Source organism: Colias eurytheme, chromosome 9 (assembly GCF_061535395.1).
Source record: "Colias eurytheme isolate Ceu_HAF_F1 chromosome 9, ilColEury1 Martin Lab GWU primary, whole genome shotgun sequence".
In the NCBI taxonomy this organism is placed as follows: domain Eukaryota; kingdom Metazoa; phylum Arthropoda; class Insecta; order Lepidoptera; family Pieridae; genus Colias; species Colias eurytheme.
Genome location: NC_142988.1, coordinates 12,533,325 through 12,556,580, shown reverse-complemented (window position 1 = coordinate 12,556,580; position 23,256 = coordinate 12,533,325). Strand labels below are relative to the sequence as shown.

Genomic DNA, 23,256 nt, shown 5'->3' with positions numbered 1-23,256 from the left:
CGTGCGCAGGAGTGCAGTAAATAACAGCGGTTATGGCGAGTGATCGATACCCGAGTATGATGATTGATTTTAATGGTCGATATTCTGCAAAGGGTCTTAATTCTATCAAGAAATTTTTATGCAGATTTTTTTAATTGTGTAAAAAGGAAACTGGTAAATTGACTGATATATCAACACAAATTCTAAAATACTAGGATTAAGAATTTTCGGAAAACCTACTCTTACCGCTTACGCCTTACGGGACTAAAAGAAGACATCTTGACCCTTAGTTAAGTATCTTAGAATTTCAAGATCTTGATCAAGTGGGTAGATATGCAAATTTTTTCTTGATATCTCGATATTTTTTTAATATAATTTTCGTATTTTTGGCTGTATCAGGAAGATTTTAATGTAAGTGTATTCAATGATTGGTATTTTCACTTGCATCAATAATTAATTAAACTATAATGTCATTTTTTATGATGTTAAAGAGTTCGTCTTCACATCATAAAACCATTTTAGTCTTTTTTTATCCACAATGGACACTTCAAAGTTCTACTCAATCAAAATACTTTTTAATTGCATTCATTTCATATAGTCACTTTATATAATGTTTAATTCCCTTTTTCACAGAAATAAGCCTATAACTTTACCCAGTCTTCAAAGCTTGATTATACATGCTTCAAACTCCATATTAGTCTAAAAGATAGCATTAATAGGATATTATTTTTACATATAAATGCTTTACATGTAAGCCAAGGTGCAGTATACGTGGCGGAAATTACAATGAAATTAGAAGCAAAGCTATCGCTTTAATGATGGCCGTTGCCTATTATAAAATTCATTTAATGATCCTTCCTTACAACATGTAGGGTTCAACACCTGCTTTTAGCAAACAAACATAAATATACTTAAAATCATGCGCATTTGGTTGCGGATAATGAGTATAAATTATACAGATATGATTATCTAATTAATAGAACACTTTGTAGATTTGCGTGCTTTTTGCATATCTTTGTTGAAGTACGAAATGCGTGTTATCTAGTTTTTTAGTTTCCCTGTATGTGTGTTAATGGGTTTGATACAAAGTAAGTGTGTATTACAAATCTATACTAATATGATAAAGAGGAAAGGTTTGTATGTATGTATGTATGTATGGTTTTCACGCATAATCTACTGGACCGATTTTGATGAAATTTGGCACAGATAATCTTTAGACCCTGAGAAAGAACATAGGCTATAGAACATAACTTTTATTGCGAAATATGTACCACGGGCGAAGCCGGGGCGGACCGCTAGTGATGAATACGTTTCCAAACAGAATGCTTCACATTATTGTTTTTTTACGTACATTGCACACGTGTTAAATTGTATATTATATGGATTACATAGTCAGTCAGTCAAATTATTTAAATTATAATTTTATAGGTACTCTTTCTTTAAATTAATAATTAGTTTCAGCACTTGAAATCGTAATTTATCTTAATTTAGGATAAAAGTAACCTATGTAATCCGACCACATATTAATTATTATTATCTATCTACATATATAAACTATCTGCATGCAGAATACAATCAATATTTGTTCAATACTTTTTGCGACATATTTATATCAGCAGTCACAGAAATAATAATATCATAGAAGAAATAGATTCATATAAATAGATTCACATAGATAAATAGTACAAAGTGTTCGTTTGATATGTATGTGTCAAATAGTCACATGTTTATTATCAAAGACAAGATATTTTTATGGTAAACAGATTTATGTAGTGTTTCATAAATCTATTTTTATGAAGACAAATCTATACCAATATTATAAAGCTGAAGAGTTTGTTTGTTTGTTTTTTGAACGCGTTAATCTCGGGTACCGTACGGGTAAATACGGGTACGTACTACTTGTCCGATTTGAAAAATTCTTTCGATGTTAGAGCATTTATCGAGGCTATACATGCTAAGACCAACAGCAGCAGAGCACTGCGGGTAAAACCGCGAAGCGCAGCTAGTAAATTACTTATATACTTGAACCTACCTCTTGAATAACTCAATAACCGCATCAAAATCCGTTGCGTAGTTTTAAATATATTCATAGGGACTAAATAATACATAGAGACAGATAATGTTTGACCCTATGCAAAATGCAGCTTTCCCTGTATATACATCACCTTAAGGTAATAAAGATTAGAATATACCTATACAGAAATAGTAATAGAACCTAGGTTATACGACCCAGGGTTTTTATTTTTCAAGACGGGAAGTTACATTAATATAATCGCCCAGCAGTTGACCTGTGTGGTCTACCAGGTGTCTAAAGGTCAACCCTTTACCGCGTAATGTTTACCAATTTATATAATGATTATGTTTTAATGAACATTATTATAAACGTAATGGGAGTAAGCATGAGAGGACATGTGTTATTTTACGACTGCGCTTGTACGATGATGTAGGTCGTGTTTATTAAAATGCTATTTATTATTACTGGCTTTCTTTAATAATTTTGAACACGCTCTATAGGTATGTAAGTAAACAGATTATGTCGTAAATGATGATGATGCAGTAAATATAAAGGGAATATACCTACTTATTACATTTGCAAAAAACTATACATGTAAATGATTTTTCCTCATTAAAAATTGACATAGTTTCATTCCAGTAACAAATCGCAAATTAAGAAATAGCTATTTAATAAAAACTCTACGCTTTATCGACTCTATATTCGCAACTACAATGTTTGAACTGCGTAATAACACCAATAAAATATTTATCCGTTGCTCGATAATCATTCATTATCCATCATACACAATCGATGAACAAAAACCGTTAGTCCCACATCACTATTCAAGTGGAGGATCTCAATCAGTGTCGACGCAGTCGGGTGAAACAACTATATTCTCACGGAATCATTTTAAGAAAGAAAGAAAGAAAAAATATTTATTGCCACAAGTTACACACACTTAACAACTACTTACATTACTAAAAAAAAAATAGAGAATTTACATGGCAATCGGGTCAGACTCAGCCATGCTGTCGGGCTTTATCTTTTTATAAATAGAGAATATCGATTTATCTAATGTAATCTTATATATAAAATTCTCGTGTCACAATGTTAGTCTGCATACTCCTCCGAAACGGGTGGACCGATTCTCATGAAATTTTCTGTGCATATCGGGTAAGTCTGAGAATCGGCCAACATCTATTTTTCATATGTACCACGGGCGAAGCCGGGGCGGGCCGCTAGTATTATATAAATTTATAAAGAATAGAAAAAATTCGATCACGTGATCATCGTGATCGAATTTTTTCTATTCTTTGGCATTTGAATGCCATAAAACCAAAAATATAATGTAATATTGTTTTCATTGATGTAGAGTTTGTAATTTGTATTCATTTTAGATTTATAATTTATATCATCATTCATCATACTACATAAAGTGCATAGTATAAAACAAAGTCGCTTTCTCTGTCCCTATGTCCCTTTGTACCTACGCTTAAATCTTTGAAACTACGCAACGGATTTTGATGCGGTTTTTTTTAATAGATAGAATGATTCAAGAGGAAGGTTTATATGTATAATAACATCCATTAAATAGTGAAGAAGTACTGTTATTTTTGAGGTTTCTAATGTGATGTCGTAAAAAATTACATTTTTTCCGCTTACATTGCAAACGCAGGCTGAACCCTACGAGTTTTATCAAAATAATGTACTAAGTATTATACACATTGAAAAGGTCTACAGAAAAGTACGCGATGGTATGTGTCTGTCTCTTATGGATAACCCATAAAAACCTTTTTTTTTGTCATTTACTTTTTACGAAAATAATGGCCAATTTTTGAAGCGATTTTAACCAATACAGCATTAATCTTTAACCAATTAAATACCTTGAATACATTGTTTATTTAATATAGATCTAAATGGCCCTTTACACTGTATGGTTTAAGTGAATATTTTCGAAGATATTACAGATTTAAAAATTGCGGGACGTAGCGTTTGCGGCGGTACCGGCCGGCCGCCCGGCTATATATTTTATACCCGTGCGAAGCCGGAGCGGGCCGCTATGTTTTTATATACAACGTTCACAGTTTTTCTGTAGTGTATTTACTATTTAGTATCAGCATTGCACCCGTGCGAAGCCGTGAGTTGACTGTGACTCCCAAATGTTAATGTTTGCTAATTTTTGTCAATTATGTAAATCTTTTTTTTAGAAGGGGGTGTATGTAGTGTGTGTTATTATTCGCAGTAATCGAATATCGTAAATTCAGCGGTTTGTGGCGGCTCGAATGGCGACACTCCTGCGAGAGCCAGTCGCCTGCCACTCGCCTACCTAAGTCACCTAAGTGTAATAAAGTATAAATTTATAAATGTAATAAAGTAGTTCAGCATATCCGGTATTTAATTTGAAGACCCTAGCCTCTGTACACTAAATATCGATCGATCAATCGATCAATCGATCGATCGATCAATCAATCAATCAATCAATCGATCAATCATTCAATCAATCAATCAATCAATCAATAATCGATCAATCAAACGATCAATCGATCAATCGATCATTCATTCAATCAATCAATCAATCGATCAATCGATGCATCGATCGATCAATCGCTGTATCGATCGATCAATCGATCAATCAATCAATAATCGATCTATCAATAATCGATCAATCAATAATTGATAAATCGATCAATCGATATATCGATCGATCAATCAAATCAATCAATCAATACGATCAATCGATCATTCGATCAATCGATCATTCAATCAATCAATCGATCAATCAATCGATCATTCAATCTATCAATCGATCAATCGATCGATCAATCGATCAATCATTCGATCAATCAATCAATCAATCAATAATCGATCAATCAATAATCGATCAATCAATAATTTATCAGTCGATAATCGTTCAATCAGTAATTTTTCAATCAATAATTGATCAATCGATATATCGATCGATCAATCAATCAAAAGATCAATCGATCAATAGATCAATCGATGATTCAATCAATCAATCGATCAATCGATGTATCGATCGATCAATCGATCAATCAATCAATAATCGATCTATCAATAATCGATCAATCAATAATTGATCAATCTTTGTATCGATCGATCAATCAATCAATCAATCAATCAATAATCGATCAATCAAACGATCAATCGATCAATCGACCAATCAATCGATCAATCGATCATTCAATCAATAAATCAATAAATCAATCAATCAATAATCGATCTATCAATAATCGATCAATCATTAATTTATCAATCGATCAATCAAATCAATCAATCAATACGATCATTCGATCATACAATCAATCAATCGATCAATCAATTGATCAATCAATCGATCAATCGATCAATCAATCAATAATCGATTTATCAATAATCGATCAATCAATAATTGATCAAACGATCAATCGATGTATCGATCGATCAATCAATTAATCAATCAATAATCGATCAATCAAACGATCAATCGATCAATCAACCGATTAATCGATCATTCAATCAATCAATCAATCAATCGATCAATCAATCAATAATCGATCAATCAATAATCGATCAATCAATAATTGATCAATCGATCAATCAATAATCGATCAATTCGATAAATCGATCGATCAATCGATCAATCGATCATTCAATCAATCAATCGATCAATCAATCGATCATTCAATCAATCGACCAATCGATCAAGCGATCAATCGATCGATCAATCAATCAATAATCGATCAATCAATAATTGATCAATCGATATATCGATCAATCGATCATTCAATCAATCAATCGATCAATCAATCGGTCAATCAATCGATCAATCAATCGATCAATCGATCATTCAATCAATCAACCAATCAATCTATCAATCGATCAATCGATCGATCAATCAATCAAAAGATCAATCGATCAATAGATCAATCGATGATTCAATCAATCAATCGATCAATCGATGTATCGATCGATCAATCGATCAATCAATCAATAATCGATCTATCAATAATCGATCAATCAATAATTGATCAATCTTTGTATCGATCGATCAATCAATCAATCAATAATCGATCAATCAAACGATCAATCGATCAATCGACCAATCAATCGATCAATCGATCATTCAATCAATAAATCAATAAATCAATCAATCAATAATCGATCTATCAATAATCGATCAATCATTAATTTATCAATCGATCAATCAAATCAATCAATCAATACGATCATTCGATCATACAATCAATCAATCGATCAATCAATTGATCAATCAATCGATCAATCGATCAATCAATCAATAATCGATTTATCAATAATCGATCAATCAATAATTGATCAAACGATCAATCGATGTATCGATCGATCAATCAATTAATCAATCAATAATCGATCAATCAAACGATCAATCGATCAATCAACCGATTAATCGATCATTCAATCAATCAATCAATCAATCGATCAATCAATCAATAATCGATCAATCAATAATCGATCAATCAATAATTGATCAATCGATCAATCAATAATCGATCAATTCGATAAATCGATCGATCAATCGATCAATCGATCATTCAATCAATCAATCGATCAATCAATCGATCATTCAATCAATCGACCAATCGATCAAGCGATCAATCGATCGATCAATCAATCAATAATCGATCAATCAATAATTGATCAATCGATATATCGATCAATCGATCATTCAATCAATCAATCGATCAATCAATCGGTCAATCAATCGATCAATCAATCGATCAATCGATCATTCAATCAATCAACCAATCAATCTATCAATCGATCAATCGATCGATCAATCGATCAATCATTCGATCAATCAATCCATCAATCAATAATCGATCAATCAATAATTGATCAATCAATTCTATCAAGCAATCAACAATCGATCAATCAATAATCGATCAATCGTTCAATCAATAATCGATCAATCGATCAATCAATAATTGAAAATCGATATATCGATCTATCAATCGATCAATAATCGATTGATATCGATAATATTGCGATTAATTGTTTTAAATATATTTATTGAATAACTACTAGATAAGTAGGTAAACTCTTGCTCTTGCTCGCTTGGAAAACTCTTTTCAATCAGGACATCCTTTATAACAGTTGACAACCTATTCTATGACCTACGGAATATATGTACCTGTAAAGAGTGTTAAACCATAAGGACACTAAGGATTAGTTAAAGCGAAATTGAATCACCTTGTCTCATCATCATTCATGCCCATCGCTTTTCATCCATTTTCTCGTTGTGGGAGCATGTACGGTCTTCGTACATTAGCTTTATTGCGCGCTGTCAGCATTTTACGCGGACACGCGGCATTTTAATACATTTCATCAGTTCGCGTTCGATCACCGCAGCAATCGCGCGTTCTCATGACCATCACCATTAACCATTAGAATTAAGGCAATAAAGGCTTTATTGTACTTGATTCTTTTATTTACTCTGTACGGGCCCTACAACCCCGTACATCGTGGTCCTTCGAGCTTAAGTCGTAAGCGGGACTTGCGCGAGTGATAAAGTTAAATCGTGAAAGTGAGTTCAGTTTACGATATATATTAACCAGTGTTAGATCAACCAATAACCAACCAGGATAAAGGTGCCAGCTACGGGACAAACCAGCTACCAAGTGCCAGTCTCTGAGTGAGCGCTTTCCATTATAAATTTCTTTACATTTTATTTTTTTACTTAACACACCATATATACCATAACAACCATGGAGGCAATTTTAGCCACGCAAGAGCAAATAATTTCTGCGATGGAAAGCCTCCGCAATAATTTTAAGAAGGATGGGCCAGAACGTAAAACGCCCGCCTACATTGAGAAACGCCTAAGTACTTTAGATGCCTATTGGAAGGAATTCCAAATTAACCATACGAGATTAACTGTTGAATTTGATGATCCTAACCACAAATATTTTAAAGAGAACTACTACCAGTCTACTTTAAAGTTTTATAATGACACCAAAGTTCTCATTAGTAAATATGATCAAAATAAACCATTACTAAGACCAGCGACACCATTATCGCAATTTTCCGATCGTCAAGGGCCAGCTCCTTCGCCTCCCGAATTGGGTGCTTCACATTCAAGGCCACTAACCACTCAAGGGAATAACAGTAGGGTTGACGAAATGCTTCGTAAGCAGAAAAGCAATTTTAGGGCATTCTCGCATACTATAAATTCTGCTAACCTTGAGAATCTTTCTGAACGATGGGAATTGGAAGATTTATTAAAAAATATTAATTTGAGATGGTCAGTCATCGATTCTTTACATTGGGAAATCGACTGTGAGAGCCTCGTAGAGAATGAAGAATATGAACAAGCTTATATTCAATATGAGATAAAATATAATAACATAAAAAAGGCAGTAAACAATAAAATGAGCTCGGTCTCATTTAGAGAGAAATCAACGCCGCATTTGGACATACCAACGTTCAGCGGAAATTTCCAACAATGGATATCTTTTAAGGATTTGTTCAATGAAACCATACATAGCAATAATTCATTACCGAACGCTCAGAAAATGCAACACTTAAAAAATAAATTGAGAGGAGAAGCGTCGAAATTAGTTCAGCACTTGACCATAAGTTCCGATAACTATCAAATTTGTTGGGATATTCTAAACCATCGTTATAATAATATGCGAATTATATTTAACTCTCATATTCAAATTATTTTATCGATGCCTAGTATGCAACAACAATCAGCTGGGCAAATAAAGAAAATACATGACACTACCAACGAGTGTCTCAATGCCATTAAAGCCATGGGGGTGGACATAACGTCTTGGGATCCTCTTATAGTGTATATACTATCGCAGAAATTGGATACAGAAACCCACCATGATTATATCGAGTCGCTAAAGAACCCCAGAGATTTAGCAACAATTACCGAATTTCTAGATTTCCTTGAAACAAAATTTATATCATTGGAGTCTTCACGAAGAAAACAAGATTTAATCAAGCCTAAACAATTACAATATCAAGACAACTATAATAAAAATAGAAATTCATTTAAATTACCTAATAATAATTTAATGCATAAAACTTCGCAATTAAGACCTATTATTGTAAACCAATCGTCAACCATAAGGAATTCGCAACACCGGAAATGCATAATCTGCAATAACCAGCATGCATTGTTTCAATGTAAATTGTTCTTAGAATCAATGCCCGAGGAAAGGCGAAAAATAATTGACAATAACGATTTATGTAAAAACTGTTTAATAAATCATTTCGGAAAAAATTGTACTTCCGAAAAAACATGTCGCTTTTGTAACGATAGCCACAACACATTGCTACACAATGCCTACGTGACATACGCTCCGTCTACTTCTTGTGCTACTAAACAAAAGGAGACGCCGAAATCAAACATATTATGTATATCAAAGGCGCCTCAAGAAACTTTACCGAAGTTGTTAGCCACCGCTAAGGTCAACATTAAATCGGAAGATGGCTGTAATTATCTTATGCGTGCACTTATTGATCCCTGTGCTGAGTCATCATTAATCACAGAAAATGCAGCTCAATTGTTAGGACTACCCCGTGTTAAACGCAACTGCATGGTGGTGGGAGTGGGTTCAAAGGCTAACAACAGTAAAGGAGTTGTTAAAATTACAATATCGTCTCTTTACAGTGACTTTACAATTGATTCGGAAGCATATGTTATGAAGCATGTTGTCGACAATTTACCAAGTCAGTCATTTAGAAAACCAACCTGGCCGCATATAGAAAAATTATCTCTGGCGGACCCGGAGTTCAACATAAGTAAACCCATTGATTTGATATTGGGTGTAGAAGTATACGAGTTAATATTACTTCCCGGTTTTATTCGTAACAGCATATCTCAACCGATTGCCCAGAATACCGAGTTGGGTTGGATATTAAGCGGTTCTGTTGCAACACAGAGTCATTGTAATATTGTTACGGTCAATATAAGTAACATTCAAAGGTTTTGGGAGATAGAGGATATCTCAGAAAATTCATCTGATATGTCCAGCCAAGATCAATACTGTATGCAACATTACCAGTTGCATACGAAGCGCCAGTCAGATGGGCGTTATGTTGTTAGATTACCACTAAAACCAGATATGAAAGACAAATTGGGTGACTCTAAAACCAAAGCTATAGCTCAATTTCGTCAATTAGAGAATAGATTTACCAAAAATAAATTGATTTGTGAAAGTTATAAACAATTCATTCATGAATACATATATTTGAAACATATGTTTGAATGCACCGGTAACCAGACACCGGAATCATATTTACCTCACCATTGTGTCATACGTGCGGAGTCAACGACCACTGCCACGCGCGTCGTTTTTAATGCGTCAGCAAAAACATCGACTGGATATTCATTAAATGATATTATGTACAGTGGACCGAATTTACAAAAAGATTTATTAACATTGATCATAAGTTGGAGGCAATACAAAATAGCCTTTACTGCTGACATTGAAAAAATGTTTAGGCAAATACTCGTTAATAAAAAAGATCAAGCCTTACAGAAAATTATATGGCGTGATTATCCCAATAAACCATTGAAGGAATACCAATTAGCCACCGTCACTTACGGCACCAAGGCCGCACCATTTTTAGCAATGATGACCTTGAAGCAGCTTGCTAAAGATGAAGCTTCCCGGTTCCCAGAAGCAGCTGAGGTGGTGAATACCAGCTTTTATATGGATGATCTACTTCATGGCCACCACGACCTTCAATCTGCCATGAGGTTGAAGGCTGACCTTATAGCACTTCTACGTTGCGGAGGATTTAATTTGAGGAAGTGGTCATCAAATAGATTGGAGATGGAAGAGAGTTATTTATCGGGTGATGATCAGACATATATTTTTAAACACCAAGAGTCTACGAAAGCGCTAGGACTGCAATGGCATTCAAGAGAAGATCAATTTTCGTTTCATTTGAAAACTGAGTCACCTACTAAACTGACAAAAAGAACGTTGCTTTCGAGTATATCTAAGATATTTGACCCTCTTGGGTGGCTGTCACCCGCTACAACCAACCTTAAACTATTATTTCAAGAAGTCTGGCTACTTGATATAAAATGGGATGATGTCTTACCAGATGCCATCATCTCAAGATGGAAGACCTTGGAAATTGATTTAAATAATATTAACCGTATTAAAATACCGCGATGGTTGCATAGCAATAAAAATGACACTATAGAGCTCCACGGTTTCTGTGACGCGTCCGAGAAGGCCTACGCTTGTGTCATTTACTGCAGAGTAAAGGGTAGTCCACATACTAAACCATCAGTAGTCATCATCACGGCAAAATCACGTCTAGTACCCGCAAGGAAGGCCATTTCGCTACCAAGACTAGAGCTGTGTGCAGCTGTTTTACTATCAAAATTGATGAAAACTGCGTTACAATGTTTGTCAAACTTTAACATCAAGATTTATTGCTGGTCTGACTCAACAGCTGTTCTCGGTTGGCTTACCGGCGAACCGAGTCGTTGGAAGCCTTTTGTCGCTAACAGAGTTAAGAAAGTAGTAGATGTGATTCCATCAACTAACTGGCGATACGTAAAGTCTAAGGAGAACCCTGCTGACTGCGCTACTCGAGGAATCACAGCTGATCAACTAGCTACTCATAATATTTGGTGGCATGGACCAACTTGGCTTTTAACTTTCAATGAAGAAACAATACAAAATATTATATATAATACTAATGAAGAAATTAAAAATACTGTTTTAATAAATACATCTACCATGAAATATGAGAACCAAGTCATTGACTCGATATTTCGCAGACATAGCGATTTTACGCGAGCGTCACGAGTGCTGGCGTGGGTACTACGTATGACGACACGATTACGTAATAAACCTAATTATTTAACGATTCAAGAATTAAGAAAATCGAAAATTTTATTAATTAAACACGCACAGTCAATATCGTTTACAGATGACATAGATTATATTAAAAAACATAACCAGCCCCATTCTAAAAGTCCATTACTAAAGTTAAATCCATTCATTGATGAACAAGGAGTTTTGAGAGTTGGAGGACGAATTTCAAAAGCGAGTATTCAACACAACATGAAACATCCTGCGATTATACCACATAGTTATCAATTAACAGACATGCTGATTGACCATGCGCATAAGATGACATTTCATGGAGGTGCTCGTTTAACTTTGACATGGTTGCGGCAACAATATTGGATTATCGGTGGAAATAATGCCGTTAAGAAGAGGTTAAGAAAATGTGTTATTTGTAGGAAACACAGCCCCTATAAACATGACCAGTTGATGGGGGACTTACCTGCAGCTAGAACCAATATAACTCGACCTTTCTACCATACGGGGGTCGATTTTACCGGCTTTGTGGATATAAAATCTCAAAAGGGGAGAGGAGTAAGGTGTACCAAAGGGTACATCGCAGTTTTTGTGTGTATGGCAACCAAGGCCATACATCTAGAACTTGTGTCGGACCTGACCGCTTCGGCATTTATTTCTGCTCTTCGTAGATTCGCAGCCAGGCGGGGAACGCCTAGTCATGTGTATAGTGACAACGGTACCAACTTCATAAAAGCAAATCGATTATTGCAAGAAGAGATATTACATCTAAAATCAATAATTGACGAACAGTTCTATACAGAAATAACAGAAATGCAGATTGAATGGCATTTCAACGCTCCTTCGTGGCCGAGTGCAGGCGGTCTTTGGGAAGCAGCCGTCAAATCTTTAAAATACCACCTAAAGCGAGTCATAGGGGAACAGAGGTTAACATACGAAGAGTATTCAACGTTACTTGCGCAACTGGAAGCCTGTCTTAATTCTAGGCCTTTGTGTACATTGAATGAAGATCCGGAAGACCTTGACGTTCTGACTCCAGCACATTTTCTATCTGGGGGACCGACAGCGACCATAGTTGAAACGGAAAAGGACTTGCGTACTAGGTGGCAACTCATGCAGAAGATATACCAAGATATCTGGAAGAGGTGGCGAGCTGAGTACCTAACCCAGCTTAACGTTCGCTCTAAGTGGCAGCGACCGAAACCAAGTATGCAAATAGGCGATATAGTCTTAATACATGATGCTAATCTACCACCTGGAAAGTGGGCCCTGGGTAGAATTGTAGAACTACACCCAGGAAAAGATGGATTCGTGAGAGTAGTATCCGTTAAAACCAAAAACGGAATCATTAAAAGACCGATAGTAAAACTATCTTTATTACCAGTCGGTGAAAACACAAATACACATACAATTAATGAATCTACCGACTATGATAAGGAAGAAATTAAAATCTCGAAAACAAAGAATCCCCGTGGCATCTCCTTCTCCGCTATAGTGTTATCGTTAACATTATTTTTCCTCTCAATAATAAGTTCGTGTCACGCACAGTTTACGTATACACCATTAAATAACAACAGTATTTATTTTGACAAATTAACGAACATGCGGCTGGTTAGAGACGATTGGAAGCTAATAGTTTATTATGATAAATACCCTTATCAAGAAGGAACGGCCGCACTCGTAAAAGACATACAATATCTCAAAACAATATGTCCCATGATAAGAGAACAACTAACACAATGCGACGCTATACTATTACAGCTTGAGCACGAGTTCGGCGAATTGGAATATTATAATAACATTTTATTTATGAGTGATTCATTTGATATGGGAGCTAAGCGCCCGCGTCGTGGTTTAATAGACGGAGTAGGCTACGTTGCTAACAGTTTATTTGGATTATTAGATCAGAGATTTGCAGAAAAATATGAAAACGATATCGACCTTTTAAGAGAAAATGAAAATCACTTATTTAAATTGTGGAAAAATCAAACTTCAATCGTGGAAGCTGAATTAAATCTAATGAAAAGAATGGAACAAACAATGATTACACAACATAAAATAATTAACCAGAGACTTAATTACCTTGAAAAGTCAAACCAAATCTTTAAACAAAAACTACAAAACGCATCTTTTATCTCCGATTTTATATCCTCGGCGCTTATAACTAACAACTTATTAAACAAACTTAGAAGAATGCAAGACTTTATTTTAGATACAGTGACGGATATTTACAGTGGCAAATTAGATTTTCATTTGTTATCTCCAAAACAGCTGAGATCAGAGTTAAATTTGATATCTACACAACTACCCAACGATTTGGCGTTGCCTGTTGATAATTTACATTTTCAAGATGTCTATAGTTTACTAAAAGTTAGAGCCAAGAACACTAAAAAATACTTAATTATTGAAATAAAAATACCTTTGGTGGAAAGAAATATGTATGAAATATTTAATCTCATTTCTATCCCACGTATATCAAACGGCAGCATGGTGAACGTGATACCGACCTCTAATTTAGCGGCTATCAACATACAAAAGGACTCTTATATAACGATCTCAGAAAGCGATTTTAAATCATGTTTGAGCCAGAATCCTACTACTATGTTTTGTCACATCAGAAATCCTATTCGACATTTAATAGATGATCATGATTTATGTAAGAGAATTCCTAATACGAGAATTTGTCAAACAACATTATTACCTTGTACGAATCGTTGGCAAGAATTATCGACCTCTAATGTATATTATTATTTTTGTTGTAATGAATGCAACATAAAATTTATCTGTGCTGAAAAAATAACCTCTACAAAGGTAACAAAAGCGGGTTTGTTAAGCGTTATGGAGGGTTGTACTATTAAAACTAAAGATTTTCAAGTCTTTTCTCATAAAAAGCTGTCGAGCAACATAAATACCACTTCCGAGTTTGTGGCAATAGAAATTGCTCCAATAAATCATCTTATAAATATATCGATCTCCAAATTAACAGACCAGGATCTCAATACAAACAGTTCGGAAGACATTAAACAATTTGACGAAATAAAAAGAAAAATTGACCTCCTAAAACTGAGTGAACCATTGGGCACGAAGTTGTCGTATCACGACATTCATCATTACTTCATAATATATGTGTTAATTGGAATTCTGGTTGTTGTGGCAATAATAACGTATTGGAGACAGCTGCGTCGTCGACGAGCCTCAGCAGAGCCGGCGGTGGAGGCTGCGACCAGCGTCGCAGTCCCCGCCCGGCCACCTCCAACCCCGGTGACAAGTGATTGTGTGATAAGTGTTAGTGAAAAACCATGTTTTAGGGTTAGTGAAAAACCATGCGTTAGTGTTAGTGAAAAACCATGTGTTAGTGTTAGTGAATCCACCTCACCCTTATTCCGTAAGCATCGCTTTACGGAGGAGTGTTAAACCATAAGGACACTAAGGATTAGTTAAAGCGAAATTGAATCACCTTGTCTCATCATCATTCATGCCCATCGCTTTTCATCCATTTTCTCGTTGTGGGAGCATGTACGGTCTTCGTACATTAGCTTTATTGCGCGCTGTCAGCATTTTACGCGGACACGCGGCATTTTAATACATTTCATCAGTTCGCGTTCGATCACCGCAGCAATCGCGCGTTCTCATGACCATCACCATTAACCATTAGAATTAAGGCAATAAAGGCTTTATTGTACTTGATTCTTTTATTTACTCTGTACGGGCCCTACAACCCCGTACAGTACCCTTTATAATTTAATAAAGAAATCGATCCTTATCCGATTATTTCATTATATTTTAGAACTTTATAATATTAAAGTAAATATATTGTTTACAATATTTAATAGTGAATGGATATGAATGTAATTGTTGCAATTTCACGCAAAATCTACACAGTCGTTTTGAATTAAATTTGCTATGCAGATTGATTGGAATGAAATAAGAAATAACCATTGACCGTAAATAGATAACACATTCCGTTCTAAATTTCTGATTCAATGGTTATTTTATAATTATGTAATATTATGCTCATCTATCTATACTTTATAATATAATAATTAATAATATTATAATAATATCATAAAGCTGAAGAGTTTGTTTGAACTTTGAACGCGCTAATCTCAGGAACTACTGGTCCGATTTGAAAAAAATAGCCCATTTATCGAGGCTGCTATAGGCTATATATACATTATACATATACTATAGCCTAAAGCGCGATGATAATATCATCGCGCTATAGCCTATAAGACCAACAGGAGCGGAGCCACGCGGGTGAAACCGCGGGGCGCAGCTAGTATTCATTAAAATCGTTACATCGTCTTCATTAAACACATACTTATCGAAGATAACACGCACTTTGTGATAATATCTTACCTATATGTATGTGTGTATGATGATTGTAATTTTCCAAACGAATGAATCTTTAAAATTTTTACTACATAACAGGAAAAAAATCCACAAAACATCTCTGACAAAAAATTTGGCTACTTATCGTAGAAATATGCATGTATGTTTTGAACAGATAAAAAAAAATGAACGTGAACTATGATGAAAGTTTCCAAGAATTCCTAGACATAACCATTAAAGTAGACGAAGATTATAGCATAATGCACTATAGGACCTAGGTTAGAGTCTAGACCGTTAGATCGCACCTGGCTAAGCGTAACCTCTGATAGATAGGCGCGTATAAACTTTCTTTGAACATAATATATGGTTATCACTTATCTCGTCTTTGGATTTGATAAATGATATATATATATATAATAATTGTGCCAATTTAAAACTATATATCCATAAAGGCATATATATGTAAATCCTGAACTGTTTTTTTATTATGAATAACTGAATATACAAAAACTGAACTATGTACATACTACATATTCTTAGTACGTATTTGCTATTTCCTCAGTAGATATTATTTCACACTACGATTAATAATATCTTTAAACTTTTAACAGCACTCCACATAATCACATCAGGTATTGATAAGCATTCCGGAGTTTCATAATCTACATAACGTTGTAAAATTGAAGACGGATTGGGAACGGCGCTAGTAAAGTGTAGATACTGGATGCAAACCGATAAATACATAGGTTGAGGGTTGGACCGGTGAATAAACATGAATGAGTTTACACCGCGGGCGCAGCAAGCGGTACTGTGCATATTTTGTTTGTGTGGTACAGGTATTGAGTAAAGAAATAGATGGTTTGATACTGTACTTTATATACCTAAGTACATGTAGGAAGGTGTTAACAATCATCTTCTAGAAAAATATAGTACTTGTCGCTTCACACGTAAGCAGGAATGAAGAATCAGAGCGATAGCTTTCGATAACTAGAAAATTACGGTCAATCTATCAGTCTATTTTCAAGTTGGTTGTAACGTTTCTTAGGGTGATGATTAGCAGAAGTGTTTACTATCAGGGTAGTAAAATGCATAAACAAATAAGTAATAACCGGTGGTTATCAATATTTTTCTATATTTAGACGTTTAAAAAGCGCAAAAAATAAACGTTTCAGTTCGAGTAGAGTGATCTCTATTTGGGCTTGATTACGATATTTTGAAATGTTACATTGTCACGTTGATATTTTTAGTAAAAGCAGGTGTTTTTCAACATTGTATCCAGTAAATTAATCTAATCACTCTTGCGCTGGTCACGGCAAATAAATTTAATACAACTAAACAAATTACAACATTTTATTGATAGCCTAATGTTCAGTGCACACGCTATGTTACAATGAGTGATAAATAATTGCACAAGAATAAATAGGCTTTAGAAAAGAATTGCAGATATTTCCATGTGGTTTGTTTTATTATGATAACAACAGATTGCAGATATGTTTGAAATAGGTCATGTATGTTAATAAAAAATAAAAAGTCCGCTAACTGGACGTTCCAACATTTAGAAATAGTGAAAATACAATCGTAATCTTTAGGACTTTTAGTTGGACGGCCTTCTAAGAGCGGACACAACATGCAAACAACAAAATATATCAAAGAATTAATGAGATAATTCATTCTTGCGACAATATTATCAAATTTGTCGCTGTAGATTGAAATGAAACCAAATTTTTTCAGTCTTTCTGTACGTATACCGACAATATGTCAATGCTCCATAGTTTACTTTAAATTTTAATCTCAACATCTAGATCCTAGACCACCAATGTAGACTATCGCCCAAAAACATTATCCCTAGGAAATAACAAAAATATACAAATTTTGTAGCGTTCCCGTTCTTCGGCCAGCACTGTACTCCTGTAAGACAGGCCTCACTCAATATCGGATATTGTTCTTGCAAATGAGTATTTATGTCATCGTTTGTATAAAATGTGCGCCAGTGTGGCTCACGCGTTCCTGCTATCAGCCGTTGTTTATTGCAGAAACTTCCAGAACATTTTTTTGTTCTGGAGCGAACGAATTGTTTCTATCGATTACATGGAAAGGAAGCTGATATTTGTATTGTTTATTTGGTTGAGTTTTTGTTTCTTTACTGAGATATTGTATGTCTTTATTAATTCGATAAAAGGTAAGATATGTTTATTTATATTGCTAGTTAAAGTAATGCTTTGTGTTCCATATTATTTTTATCATACATTTGTTGTTCTCCAATCTGATCATCTGATTGTAAAAATGCCTTCTGTGATAATTTAAGTTACTGAATCAAAGCAATGTTACAGAAATGATGATACTTTTTCGTCCTATGTTTTATCCATTGCTTCTTATCTATTTATGTATTCACCCGAGAGTCCCATTTTCTCTTATATTTGCGTTTCTCTAAATGTGTTACTGGTGTTACCAAACTTAGCAAATCTTTACTACTATAGAGAACAACTTACAAACACAGCATGCGGTAGATATGTTTAAAAATATGATATTCCTTCAGTTTTAAAGATCGACTCTACACCATGTACAGTCTGTGATACAGTTCAACAGTCAGCAACCACTACTACAAATGAGTGATTTAAAAACAATAAAATTGGCTAAAATAAAAGATTTTTATTTAAATTTTCTTTTATGTCATGTTTTTATTTATACAAGGTGTGGAAGAGTGCGAGGCACCGCTGTTTTATGGGTCGTTAAATGTTAGAAACAAAACATTATCTTAGTTGTTCGATATTATATTAAATAACTGTTTGCTTGATTATTTTGGTCTGTGGCTTAAACATGAACTTGTAGAGGTTTTTGTTGTAAGTATTGTCTTTAGATAAATGCGAAAGTTATCCTGTATATGTAGGTACTTAGGTTTGATGCATAAGCTGCTGAACTGATTTGGCTTAATTTTGATTTAAAGGTGCTCTGAAAAAAGGAAAATTGTTCTGAATTCTACATATTGAGGATGAATATTTCAATGGAAAACTGGTCAATGGTCATCCTTATCAAACTTCAGGAAATGATTTAAGTTTACGTTATAACGTTTGGTCTATAGACCAACATTTTTCATCACATTCATAGAAATTACAAACACGAGTTATAAAAATTGTTGAATATTTATAATATTACTAGCGGTCCGCCCCGGCTTCGCCCGTGGTACCTACATGTTTAAACTATCCTATCTCTCAAGTTGGATCGAACTGCACATGGTGTGCGAATTTTATTATAAGCGGTTAAGTGGTTTAGGAGTCCATTGAGGACAAACATTGTGACACGAGATTTATATATATCAAGATTATGTATTTACCTACTATCTACTCTTTGTTTCTATTCAAAGATAAAAAGGACACAGTTTATGATAGTATGTTTTATTTAAGTATTTGTGACATTAAACCAATTGTAACTTGAAAGCAGGAAATCCTCGTTAAGTTTATTGACATATTTAATTAAATTTATTTTTTATTCTTAATCAAGTGACATCTCCTTACTTCCACCACAAACAACGAACAAAGATGGCGGGATTTACATAAAAACTCTTTAATCGTAACTCGGTGCTATCGCTCCGAACATATTACCATAAATTAATCCAATAAGGGAACGATCAATGTATTCACTGCGCGGGCGCAGGCTAATGGCCAAATCTAATCTTAATACATCGAAGATTAACATCGCGTGATGTACATTGCTGGCTAAGTATTACACATGAATTAATAATCATATCGTGCTCATACTCAGCGAGCAATGGATGTGCAGGTATATTGGACGTACGCAAGTTTATGTTTTAAAGATAAAGAATTGGTTATGTGGTAGTAAGTTGTCTTAGTTATGATACCATTAGGCTCTGACATCGCTTTTCGCATTCTGACGGACGGACGGGACGATTCCCTGATAAGACGTAATAAATTTACGTGTTTATGGACTTAAAGTTTTAACAAATAATTGACGTAAATCGGGGAAATTAAGGACAAACTTGTTGGGACTTTGTGGACATTGATAAGGTTTTTTTATTGGATTCGTTCGGTTTAATTGCGTTATGTATGGTTGTGGAGCACTTTGTAAATTATATGTTTTTGGTATTTATACCAAATACATCTTATAAGATGTTGGCATATAATGCATTTTAGATATATACAGTATAGAAGTATAGCTGACATACCTATAAGCCTATACACAAATGAGGGAAATTGCATTTGAATTATATTTCTTACCTGCATTTACGTTTATCATTTTCCCAAACTAGTTCAGATTCACATTCTGCTCAAGGTCAACCCAAATGTCAAAGCGTGAAATTAATAGTAAGTGAATAGACCAGGATTCACACGCGTTCATACCTACTACTTCATGCAAACAAACATAAAGTAAAAAATGTAATTTCCTTTTTTATTTGATTACTAATTTGTACAGAGAGAGACATAGAAAAACAGTGTATATACCTAATATTTTTTTTATTTTTAGAATATGTATTAAGATAAAAATATACCTATACCACCTTAAAATTGCAATATTTACGAGTAGGTATTTCGCGTGGGTGAACTCTTATGAATGAAGTCGAGTCTTTGGTGAAAGACCCGAGGTAATGTCAAGGCTACGACTTATAATAATCGTGGCTTATGTTCTTTATAGCGTTAGCTATAGTTTATATTATATAAAACGTTAAGGATTCACTTAAATCGATCGTAGTGTAGGATCAAGTAAAAACTCTACTATTTTTGACGATACAAAAAGTCAAACATACTTACTACTTACGTATATGCAACATTTTTCATAATTGATTTTACCATAATTTTTAATTTAAGTTTTATTTCAGACTAGCTGTGCTCCGCGGTTTTACCCGCAATCCGCATTGCTACGCTCCTGTTGGTTTTAGCGTGATGATATAGGCACAGACTAATAATAATATACTGATATAGGTATAGCCTGTAGCCTTCAAATCGGACCAGTAGTTCCTGAGATTAGCGCGTTCAAACAAACAAATAAACTCTTCAGCTTTATAATATTAGTATTAATACTACGATCAAATATAATCATCACCAATTATTGGGATAGTTCTATTTATTCAATCTATACTGATGCAGTACATCTAATAAAGTATCAAAAATATAACGTCTTCGCCTAAGCACAGTCGAAGGTTGGTCGTACCAACTAAGATTGGACAGCACTTGTAGATCATCAAAAGTATAGTTTACGATTCCAAAAGATACTTAAACATTTATTTTTATACTGTATAGACATACATAAATACGATGAAAATGAATACTACCGACTATCTGTTACACATACATCACAGTACCCTGTACAGTGAGTACTCACAACTCACTATCTATTAGTTGAACAAGTGACCGCGGTTCCGACGCCGCTTCCCGCATTGTTTATCGTGAACCTGTCACCGCTCAACTAACTACCATGAACCATCCTACATTGTTATAAGCTGTTACAATATTTTAATGGTGCGTTTACACTTTTGTGTAAACTGTGTATGACTGACCGGTTGGCTTGGTTGGTAGTGGTAGTGGCCCTGCCTTCCAAGCCAGAGGTCGTGGGTTCGATTCCCACCCGGGGCAAATATTTTTGTAATGAACATAGATATTTGCTCTGTGTCTGGGTGTTAATTAACTATAAGTATTTATTTAAAATTATATATGTATGTTTATCAGCCACCTGGTTTCCATAACACAAGCGAAAGCTTAGTATGGGATCAGATCGTGCCGTATGTAAAAATTGTCCTGAAAAATAATAGCGAGGTTAACGAACACGCATGTGTAAACAATGCTCTATCCGCCTTGAGATTCGCGTATTAGTGGTTTTTGGACGTTATCAAAGGAAAGACGAATGTGTGAGCAGCGATTAATGATTTGTGCAGACATTCGTATACGAATGTTTCGGCGAATGATGATTAGCGAACACGAATGTTTTAAATGCCCCAAAACAGTTCGCATGTTCTGAAATGTGTAGAGATGTTTGCTTTCGCTTTATTCGAAGGAATTGGAATAGGTACAAATAATAAATACCTAGAAGATTTTTTGTTCTGGTTCTGCGGGACTCAGAAGCCAACTCGTGAGATAAAGATTGTTCGATTGTAGAAAGGTAGTGTACATCGATACACAAGTCTGCTTTTATAAGATGTTTTTCAACAATATCTATAATAAATTGTATGTAGGTATATGAGGTTTTTGTTTTAAAACTTAGTTTAATTCCATATATATATTTGTTGAATATGTTGTTTATCGAAATTTTATGCGAAAAAATAATAAATTTTTATAGGTAAGTAATGAAAATTCAATATTAAGTACCTAATTGTTCTAATAGCACCGTTATTTAAAAGTACTGTGTAATTAGTAATAGGTCTATATCATCTAAGAAATTATAAATAATAGGTTGTTAAAAATAGGAATGTATGGTAATGTCTGCTCGTTAGCGACTGACTACCAGTTACCATATTGGGATTAGTGACTAAGGGAACTGTATTTATAAAAAGTCAATTGTGAAGATAAAAAATGATAAACGGTTAATTAAAAAAATCTTCATAGGTATTATTGTCCTTTCCTTTTGATAAAATTACATATTTACAACTCAAACTATGATTGATAAAATAATTAAGTTTTTTAGTAGGTATCCTTTTTTGTTTTACAAGTACATACATATTACCTTTCAATTTCAAATATAATGATTTTCATCACAATGTCTTTCATTTATTGCATCAGTGTATTTAGGCAATCTGTGGTAGAAAACAAAAAAATAATAATGCGCGTTTTAAACATCTACCTTAAATTTAATCCGCAATAGAGTTCAATTTGGCTTGCACGGTCCATTTCCAAATTCGTTATGTTTTTGTTTATAGGTAATCTGTGCTCGTAAAGCGCAATTTCGCGCGCTTGACGCCTGTCATCACATGACGTCTGTTTTATGGCGCCAAATTATATGCGAGATGCACCGGTATTAGATTATCTAGATTTTATTGTTGATTGTTTTTTTATGACTTTTATGATGTCCTGATTAGGGGTTTTGTTAAAATGAGAGGATAACGTTTGTGTTTGCATTTTTTCGTTAATAAGCAAGATATAAAACTTATGACATTCTAGGTTA

The 23,256-nt window shown here is 34.3% G+C and overlaps 2 protein-coding genes across 2 annotated transcripts in view; both read left to right on the top strand.

Moving 5' to 3' along the window:
• The window catches only part of tio (zinc finger domain-containing protein tiptop), a 263,098-nt gene that overhangs the window by 13,006 nt on the left and 226,836 nt on the right, over nt 1–23,256 (top strand). The gene's annotated exons all lie outside the window — the stretch shown is intronic.
• On the top strand, nt 7,720–15,089 carry LOC149906177 (uncharacterized). The gene is made up of 4 exons (XM_090105386.1): nt 7,720–8,255; nt 9,288–11,544; nt 11,908–13,090; nt 14,995–15,089. The coding sequence occupies exons 1-4, from the start codon at nt 7,720–7,722 to the stop codon at nt 15,087–15,089; spliced, it is 4,071 nt and encodes a 1,356-aa protein (XP_089961512.1).

What these genes read in the sequence shown, in the direction of transcription:
- LOC149906177 (XM_090105386.1), top strand. Translation starts at nt 7,720, where the DNA reads ATGGAGGCAATTTTAGCCACGCAAGAGCAAATAATTTCTGCGATGGAA. An exon ending in AAAAATATTAATTTGAGATG is followed by an intron (nt 8,256 to 9,287) that starts GTCAGTCATCGA and finishes TTGTAACGATAG; the next exon opens with CCACAACACATTGCTACACA. An exon ending in CATCAACTAACTGGCGATAC is followed by an intron (nt 11,545 to 11,907) that starts GTAAAGTCTAAG and finishes AAACACGCACAG; the next exon opens with TCAATATCGTTTACAGATGA.